General features: G+C 46.6%; 1 protein-coding gene across 2 annotated transcripts in view; it reads left to right on the forward strand.

Annotated features, from left to right (window-relative positions):
* The window catches only part of inpp5l (inositol polyphosphate-5-phosphatase L), a 39,826-nt gene that overhangs the window by 25,170 nt on the left and 4,656 nt on the right, over positions 1–10,000 (forward strand). The window contains exons 5-14 of one of the 2 annotated variants that reach the window (XM_031570924.2): positions 1,837–1,900; positions 4,409–4,524; positions 4,670–4,722; positions 6,491–6,610; positions 6,929–7,010; positions 7,509–7,604; positions 8,211–8,285; positions 8,756–8,829; positions 9,325–9,436; positions 9,755–9,823. In XM_031570924.2, the coding sequence (XP_031426784.1) occupies positions 1,837–1,900; positions 4,409–4,524; positions 4,670–4,722; positions 6,491–6,610; positions 6,929–7,010; positions 7,509–7,604; positions 8,211–8,285; positions 8,756–8,829; positions 9,325–9,436; positions 9,755–9,823 (861 nt within the window). The remainder of the gene's footprint in view (positions 1–1,836; positions 1,901–4,408; positions 4,525–4,669; positions 4,723–6,490; positions 6,611–6,928; positions 7,011–7,508; positions 7,605–8,210; positions 8,286–8,755; positions 8,830–9,324; positions 9,437–9,754; positions 9,824–10,000) is intronic. The other variant, XM_031570925.2, reaches the window with a different exon arrangement.

The raw sequence follows: 10,000 nt of genomic DNA on the forward strand, positions 1-10,000 counted from the left end.
TCTGGCCACCAGCATTGATTCTCCATTCGTTTCCCATGGCATGAGGGAGAGAGGGAACGTGTGAGAGTGTGAGTGTGTGTCGAGGTGTGTGTGCGTAGGGGCATTCTGACGGAGCGAGTCTCATGCTGGCGGTACAAATGGTGTTTTGATAAAAAATCACTCGTAAGTCAATACATTTTTATTAAAGTGTGCAGCAGTCTGACTGATGAAGAGGGGTCTGAGCGTGACCGTGTGTGTGTGTGTGTGTGTGTGTGTGTGTGTGTGTGTGTGTGTGTGTGTGAGAGAGAGAGAGAGAGAGAGAGAGAGAGAGAGAGAGAGAGAGAGAGAGAGAGAGAGAGAGAGAGAGAGAGAGAGGGGGAGAGAGGAGAGGGAGAGGGAGAGGGAGAGGGAGAGGGAGAGGGAGAGAGTGAAGGGAGAGAGAGAGAGGATGTTGGGGGACTGGCACAGAGGATGTGAGAACTTATCTGCGCGTGTGTGTGTGTAAATCTTAGTAGGTGTGTGTGTCGCCCCGGACACTGCTGATGTGAGAGAAAGGTCTCAACATGTGAACTAGTGTCTGAGGAATGGACTGACTCTAATGGTTCCCATAACAGTCCCACACAACGTCACAAATATAAGTCTCTTTCTCTCACCTCTCTCTCTCTCTCTCTCTCTCTCTCTCTCTCTCTCTCTCTCTCTCTCTCTCTCTCTCTGCCCTCCCTCCCTCTCCCCCCCCCCCCCCCCCCCCCGGTGCTGTTTCTAGGGCTTGGCAGTGGTCAGGCTGTAGGGACCGGTTGGGTGGGGGGCGGGGCTCAGCTCTGTCACATTAAATGAGGATCACTTTGGTCTGATGATAAATGGACTCCTCAGAGAGCATCACTGTGAGGGCGGTGTGTGTTCGCGCGTGTGTGTGTGCTCGCATGTGTGTGTGTGTGTGTGACAGGGTGATTCTTCTTGTGTGTGGCGGCTGCACTGCTGTTTAATCCCTTTTAGATTGTTTTAATTTTCTGGCCCTATTGATCCGGCCGCCATGATTGCTGAGGGCACTCAAGCAGGCACTTAGTGCATTAAAGATAGTCAACAAACACACACACACACACACACACACACACACACACACACACACACACACACACCACTGGTGGGTTCTCACCCCAGTGTACTGTATAATGTCACCCCCATGATGTTGTATAACATGTTGGCTGATGCTCCCTTTACTGTATATGCTTCACACAGGCAGTCAGGAGTGTGTGTGTTTGTGTGGAGTGTGTGGAGTGTGTATGTGGCGTGTGTGTGTCAGTCCTGCACAGGGTTTAAACCTCACTAGGACGTCTCTGAAGGCCTGCTCAGCACAGAGCTAACACACTGGCTTATATTACCCAGCAAATCACACAGGACGGCAGAACTTGGAGCATGGAGAACCTCAGTGGGCGTGGGTTCCAAAGGTTCCTCTGGTTTGAGATCCTGTGTTGGCGTCAGTTAGAACACTGTAGAGAACTGTGCTGCACACAGGCAAGACCAGAACTATTCCACCAAGTTTAGACAACCACCTTCAATCAATGTCAAACACAACGCAGGTTCACTAGACTCACAGCCAGGCAGACGTAGACAGAGGTGTGTGTGTGTGTGTGTGTGTGTGTGTGTGTGTGTGTGTGTGTGTGTGTGTGTGTGTGTGTGTGTGTGGTGTGTGTGTGTGTGTGTGTGTGTGTGTGTGTGTGTGTGTGTGTGTGTGTGTGTCACAGCAGTTACCATGTCATAGAAACGGACCAGCACAGGAGGTCACTCATAAGCAGGGTATGCGTGAGGAGGTGGGTAGTTCTGAAGCATGTGATCAGCTGTGTGTTTGTGTGTTCACAGGCGCTGGGAAGCATGTACTTCATCCACAAGAGTGTGAAGAGCATCTTCCAGTATGACTTTAATGGTAAGAAATGACCTCGCCATCACTCCCACCTTCCTCTTATTGATCACGCCATCAGGAGGGCGCTGCAGCGGTGGGTATGCCACCCAGCCCACGGGCACAACATTCCTCCTCTCTTGGTCTAGTCACGGGTGCATACACAGGACACCCGAGTGTGACTGCAGAGAGTGTGTGTGTGTGTGTGTGTGTGTGTGTGTGTGTGTTTGTCAACGATATCAGTGCCAATCTGGTTTACTGAATGTATTGAATGGGCTTAAGCTGAAACATGTATTCACTTCTGTCAGTTTGAAACGTGTAGTTCTTATGCTGTCAGTTTGAAACGTGTAGTTCTTATTGCATCAGTTTGAAACGTGTGTTTCTTATGCTGTCAGTTTGAAACGTGTAGTTCTTATGCTGTCAGTTTGAAACGTGTAGTTCTTATGCTGTCCGTTTGAAACGTGTAGTTCTTATGCTGTCAGTTTGAAACGTGTAATTCTTATGCTATCAGTTTGAAACGTGTAGTTTTTATGCTGTCAGTTTGAAACGTGTAATTCTTATGCTATCAGTTTGAAATTTGTAGTTCTTATGCCATCAGTTTGAAACGTGTAGTTCTTATTGCATCAGTTTGAAACGTGTAGTTCTTATGCTGTCAGTTTGAAACGTCTAATTCTTATGCTGTCAGTTTGAAACGTGTGGTTCTTATGCTGTCAGTTTGAAACGTGTAATTCTTATGCTGTCAGTTTGAAACGTGTAGTTCTTATTGCATCAGTTTGAAACATGTAGTTCTCATGCTGTCAGTTTGAAACGTGTGGTTATTATGCTGTCAGTTTGAAACGTGTAGTTTTTATGCCGCAGTTTGAAACGTGTAGTTCTTATTGCATCAGTTTGAAATGTGTAGTTCTTATGCTGTCAGTTTGAAACGTGTAGTTCTTATTGCATCAGTTTGAAACGTGTAGTTTATTATGCTGTCAGTTTGAAACGTGTAGTTCTTATGCTGTCCTTTGAAACGTGTAGTTCTTATGCTGTCCGTTTGAAACGTGTAGTTCTTATGCTGTCAGTTTGAAATTTGTAGTTATTATGCCGCAGTTTGAAACTTGTAGTTCTTATGCTGTCAGTTTGAAACGTGTAGTTCTTATGCTGCAGTTTGACAGAAGCCATCAGATTTGATTTAAACCGTGTAAATATCTTGAATAGTATGCACCTGATAGCGTGTGTGTTAGAGTGTGTGTTTGCCTCTGTTGGGTTGTGTGTGAGAGGCAAGTTATGTGTGTGAGAGTTGCACTGTGTTCACTCCTGTTAGATTGTATGGCAGTGTTGATGGGGTGGGGTGGGGTGGGGTGTGTGTGTGTGTGTGAGTAGGGCTGAGAGTGGAGTGTGTGGTGGTGTGTGTGTGTGTGTGTGTGTGGAGTAGGGCTGAGAGTGTAGTGTGTGTGTCTCATGGCAAGTCCAGTCACGCCGCTCATAAATAAAAGCTTAGGGACGAGCCCAATGGAAGAGCCATAAACAACACGGTTACACACACACACACACACGCACGCGCGCGCGCACACACACTCACACACTCTCTAATGGGGTGTGTATAGATCCCAGGGTGCCACAGATCAGCACACATTAGGTTATTGATCTGTGTTTGCATGTGTTCACACTCTTTAATACCCCTGTATCTGTCTCTCTCTATCACTCTATCACTCTTTTAATACCCCTGTATCTGTCTATCTCTCTATCACTCTATTTATCTCTCCATCACTCTTTAATACCCCTGTATCTGTCTTTCTCTATCTCTCTATCACTCTATCACTCTTTAATACCCCTGTACCTGTCTCTATTTCTATCACTCTATCTCTCCCTCTCTCCTACTCTTCTCCCTCTTTCTCTCTATCACTCTTTAATACCCCTGTATCTGTCTCTATCTCTCTCTCTCTATCACTCTTTTAATACCCCTGTATCTGTCTCTCTCTACCTCTCTATCACTCTTTTAATACCCCTGTATCTGTCTCTCTCTACCTCTCTATCACTCTTTTAATACCCCTGTATCTGTCTCTTTCTATCACTCTATCACTCTTTAATACCCCTGTATCTGTCTCTATCACTCTATTTATCTCTCTATCACTCTTTTAATACCCCTGTACCTGTCTCTATCTCTATCACTCTATTTATCTCTCTATCACTCTTTAATACCCCTGTATCTGTCTCTCTCTCTCTATCACTCTATTTATCTCTCTATCACTCTTTTAATACCCCTGTACCTGTCTCTATTTCTATCACTCTATCTCTCCCTCTCTCCTACTCTTCTCCCTCTTTCTCTCTATCACTCTTTAATACCCCTGTATCTGTCTATCTCTCTCTCTCTATCACTCTTTTAATACCCTGTATCCCTCTCTATTTCCCTCTCTCTGTCTCTCTATCTCCCTCTCTCTGTCTCTCTATCTCCCTCTCTCAATATGTCTCTCCATCTCCCTCTCTCTATCTTTGTATCTTCTCTATCAACCCTTCTCTCTCTCTCTCTCCCTCTCTCTCTCCCTCTCTCCGCAGCCCAAGAGTTTAAGGCCGTCGCTGGACAGAACAAGTTTGTGGGTTCTCTAGAGGGAGTGACCACCGTACAGAAAGAAAAATTCCCAAAGAATTTCTGGCCCGACGTGAGTTCTGAGGTCCGTGTTTGTGTGTGTGTGTGTTTGCATGGTGGTGTGTATGTGTGTTTGCATGCTGGTGTGTATGTGTGTGTGTCTGGATGGTCTTGTATGTGTGATACAGCGCTTGCCTCTCAGCTCAAGTTGTGTGTGTTTTTCTCCACAGTTTAAATGGTCCAGGAAAGGCTACATGAGGACACGATGGCTCATTGATAACCAGTACGTACTGACACACACACACACACACACACACATGTATGTATGTGTACATGAGCATGAAATGGGTTATATGAACCAGAATGTACTCAATCATATGTAGACACACACACACACACACACACACACACACACACACACACACACACACACACACACACACACGTACCTTGCCACCCATCTGGCCTTGTGTGTATTGTTTGTGTCTTAGTGTTTTCCCTTTGCATAGTGGTTTCTATTTACTTACACATGTCACGTACCCCCCCCCCCCCCAACCCGGGCTCCGAGACAAAGCCCAGCGCCTGCGGAGTGTTTCCGGAGCGTTTGCGGAGCGTGGTGTGTGTGACAGGCGAGTGACTCAGCTCAGCCTACACATCGCTTTGCCATTAGTCGCCGCCGCTGGCAGCTGCTGAATGGGGCAGAGTGGCAGCAGCCCAAGATAAATGAGCTCGCTGTGTGCCCACTGTTAGCTGACATGGAGACCACACACACACACGCACACACACACACACACACACACGGGAACCGATGACAGGATACGAAGACAAATCACCTCTCTTTTGATGCCCACTGTTACCTGACACAGATACGAGATACGCACGCACAGACGCACACGCACAGACACACACACACACACACACACACACACACACACACACACACACACACACACACACACACACACACACACATATATATATACAGACATATAAACTGTTCAGTACATGTGTGTGAGCAAAATCATGCTCCGGTACACCACGCACACACACACACACACACACACACACACACACACACACACACACACACACACACACACACTCATATAGAAGAGTAACCGGAGAGTTAACCCTGTAGCTATATGCTGTAGTTAGTGCTTATACCTCCCACCTTGGTATCATATTTTGCTGTTGCCATTATTGACTGCTAATATGGTTATTATCAGTGTAGCACAGTGATTGGTGACCATTGGTGTTTATCGGCACATGGTATGATTAAATCATCTCCCAGCCAAGTATTTCTGTAACTGTTTTATACTAGACACCCTGATAGCGATAAGAGATAACATTGTGCTTTTTATTTGTGTTCCCTCCCTGCTATCAGTCATAGTGAAAGCCAGGTTCAGAGTGTGTGTTTTGACCGAGACTACAGTCATGTCTGCACTGATGATGTCATCATTATGCACATCTGCACTGATGATGTCATCATACTACATGGCTGCACCAGGGGTCAGGGTGTGGAGGGTGAGGGGTCAGAATTAAATGAATAAAAAATAAATGTATCGTCTCCCATATAGACTATAATAGTATGGGCCAAAAGGCATTAGCCTCGACACAAATCCCAGCGGTCGCTCTCTCCTATATCGCGTCAGCTAATTGACTCTTCATATAAACGGTGCCGGAAGTGAGCACCCATGAGACTGGTTGCTGGTTGTCTGTGCCTGCAGGGCAGTCAGACGCTGGACTGGTTGCTGGTTGTCTGTGCCTGCAGGGCGGTCAGACGCTGGACTGGTTGCTGGTTGTCTGTGCCTGCAGGGCGGTCAGACGCTGGACTGGTTGTCTGTGCCTGTAGGGCAGATTGAAGTCAAACAGTAGGGCTTTTCTGTGTGTGGTCACATACACCTGCTCATCTCTCACAGAAACACACACACACACACACACTCTCAAAATACCTAGCCCTCTGCAGGTTTATCTCCTCCATACAGACACACACACTCTCGCTAACACACACTCTTATCCCTCTCTGTCTCTGCCTGTGTGTGTGTGTGTAGGGGGTTGGATCTAGTGAATGTGCACCTCTTCCACGATGCCTCCAACCTGATAGCCTGCAACTCCAGCCCCTCTGTGTACTCAGGAAACCGCAAGAAAGCCCTCAGATACGTCATCAACAGGTCAGAACACACACACACACACACACACACACAACACACACACACACACACACACAGACACACAGACACAAAAACACACACACCACCATCTCCCATGTCAATTCAATTGGACAGGCACAGTGAAGAAAAAGGCACAAAAATACTCTCATCCTAACAAATCTTAGTTATAGTGTGTGTGTGTGTGTGTGTGTGTAGGCTTCTGTGTATGTATGTGAGTACATATACGCCAAAGTATTTGTGAGGGCCCTTTGTGATCTGTGCGTGCGTGCTGTGCGTGCATGTGTGTGTTTCTGACTCTGCTTCTTGTGTGTTTTCTAGGATATCTGACAGTGACAGCCCCCTGCCTTTCTTTCTGTTCGGAGACTTCAACTTCCGCTTGGACACACTCAGCCTTGTGCAGGTGTGTGTGTGTGTGTGTGTGTGTGTGTGTGTGTGTGTGTGTGTGTGTGTGTGTGTGTGTGTGTGTGTGTGTGTGTGTGTGTGTGTGTGTGTGTGTGTGTGTGTGTGCGCATCTGTTTTTCTGTCTGGTAAACACACTTGTATGTCCGGCCTCCACTAGATCTTTGTTTAGAACTTAAACTGTGGGTGGCTTAGGGTTAGCCACCCGCAGACACACACACACACACACACACACACAGTGGCTTAGGGTTAGCTGTTAGCACATGCTGAGAGGGAGAATTAGAAGTTACAAATTGCTTTTATTCAAACGCCGGTCATAGCATAAAAAAACATGTGTGTGTGTGTATAAGAGGGGAAAGAATCGTGTGTTATTTTATTTGTGTTTTTGGGAAAGCTCCTGATATCTGTGTGTGTGTGTGTGTGCGTGTACGTGCGCGTGTGTTTGTGTGGTGTGTGTGTGTGTGTGTGTGTGTGTGCGTGTGCGTGTGCGTGTGTGCAGCACCTGTCTATCTCAGCTGACGTGCAGACAGTGAAGAAGGACAGCAGCAATGAGGTGGAGAGAATCATCTGTGAGGAGAAAGACAACGACCACAAGGTGACGCACACACACACACACACACAGATATTTAAAAGTGCTGCTCGGGGAGTTTGTTTTGAGGTGATTAATGTGTGTTGGCGCTGTGCATTGAGACGTAAGGGTGTGTGTGTGTGTGTGTGTGTGTGTGTGTGTGAGACAGGGCAGATTTATGGTCCTGGAGTGCTATTGACTTTTTGCCAGTGGTCTAAATGTGCTCTCACTACAGCGACTCACTCTCCACCTCCATTCATTACCACTGACAGTGTGTGTGTGTGTGTGTGTGTGTGTGTGTGTGTGTGTGCGTGTCTGTCATCTGAGAGTAGAAGAGGAGGACCATGCCCACTGCACCACACACCTCTACCCTGTGTGTGTGTGTGTGTGTGTGTGTGTGTGTGTGTGTGTGTGTGTGTGTGTGTGTGTGTGTGTGTGTGTGTGTTTTTTGAGGTGACATTCATTGCAGAGAGGATGCAGTGCATTGCAGACATTACTGAATTAGCAGCAGACATCACATCACACACGTCCCCTCAGTGAATCTGTGTGTGTTTGTGCCTCTAGGTGACTCTGTCGCTCTCTCCCTGTGTGTGTGTGTGTGTGTGTGTGTGTGTGTGTGTGTGTGTCCTGTAGGTCCTTCTGCAGATTGAGACGAAGCTGTTTGCTTACCTTCACCAGGCGGTTTTCAGAGAGGACAACGGCCGAGCGGTGAGTAGACTTCCTGGGCAGGGCAGTTAGAATAGATACACACATATATGGAATATGTAGACTTAACTCTCACACACTCACACACACACACACACCACACACACACACACACACACACACACATATGTATAATTAACACTCAATTATACACACATAATATTACAAAGTATGCTGATACCTGTATTGCAATAATACAAATAATTATATATAAAAAAAGTACACACACATAGATATAATATGTTAGACGTAGCACTCACTCTCTCACACACACACACATGGACTAACCTTGTGCACACACACACACACACACACACACACACACACACACACACAGACATGGACTAACCTTGTGCACGCGCACACACACACACACACACACACACACACACACACACACACACAATCCTCGCACATACAGGCAGCAGGAAGCCCTTCTGATGTGTGTGTGTGTGTGTGTGTTGCTCCTGTAGCTGCTGAAGTATGATAAGGAGATGGAGGCATTTAAGGATGTGATCTCAGAGGAGGAGATTGTCTTCCCGCCTAGGTGAGACTCACAACACAGCTGATTGGCTGGAGTGATTTGCTCTGATAGGCTGATGTGCAATGTCCCACTCTCTCCGTCTTTTCAGAATCAGGAAGTAGTCACAATGTCATCATGAGTGTATCCATCCATTTTATTAGCTATGAGCATACTTAAATTGTTGAAATTGTTAGTATGATAGTTAGGATTATAGTTTAGTAGTTATGAGCATACTTAAATTGTTGAAAGTGTTAGTATGATGGTTGTGTATTCATCCACTTAAGTAGCTATAAGAATACTTAAAGTGTTAGTATGATGGTTGTGTATTCATCCACTTAAGTAGCTATAAGGATACTTAAAGTGTTAGTATGATGGTTGTCATGTCTGATCAATGAGTGGAGTAGTAGAGAGCACAGGTTAGTTGAGTGAGTTTTATGTGTGTGTCATGGTGTGTGTGTTGTACAGTTACCCGTACAGTGAGGAGCCTGTTGTGTGTGTGTGTGTGTGTTTGTTGTACAGTTACCCGTACAGTGAGGACTACTCTGAACCTACGCAGTACATGAACACTCGTTGTCCAGCCTGGTGTGACCGCATCCTCTTCTCACTCACCGCCCAGGACATCATACACAAGGTGTGTGTTTGTCTCCGTGTGTGTGTGTGACCATGGGTGTGTTTGTCTCAGTAGCTGATGAAATGTGTGTGTGACCGAGTGTGTGTTTGTCTCAGTAGCTGATTGTGTGTGTGTGTGTGTGTGTGTGTGTGTGTGTGTGTGTGTGTGTGTGTGTGACCATGTGTGTGTGACCATGTGTGTGTGACCATGTGTGTGTTTGTCTCAGTAGCTGATGAAATGTGTGTGTGACCGAGTGTGTGTTTGTCTCAGTAGCTGATGAAATGTGTGTGTTTGTCTCAGTAGCTGATGAAATATGTGTGTGTGTGTGTGTGTCTGCAGAGGCAGGACGGAGAGCCGGACTTGACCTACAACACGCTGGGCCCCAACGTGTGTATGGGAGATCATAAGGTACCCGGCTTCAGAGACACCTGCCTCATCTCACATCTCACACACCCCCTGGCCCCTGCAGAGGGCTGTCATGTGTGATTCCTAGTCTCACGGAAGCATAACTCCTCTCCTCTCCTCTCCTCTCCTCCTCTCTGCTCCATTCTTCTCTCTTCTCCTCCTCCTCCTCCTCTCTGTGTC

The sequence above is a fragment of the Clupea harengus genome, chromosome 7 (genome assembly GCF_900700415.2).
Source record: "Clupea harengus chromosome 7, Ch_v2.0.2, whole genome shotgun sequence".
In the NCBI taxonomy this organism is placed as follows: Eukaryota; Metazoa; Chordata; class Actinopteri; order Clupeiformes; family Clupeidae; genus Clupea; species Clupea harengus.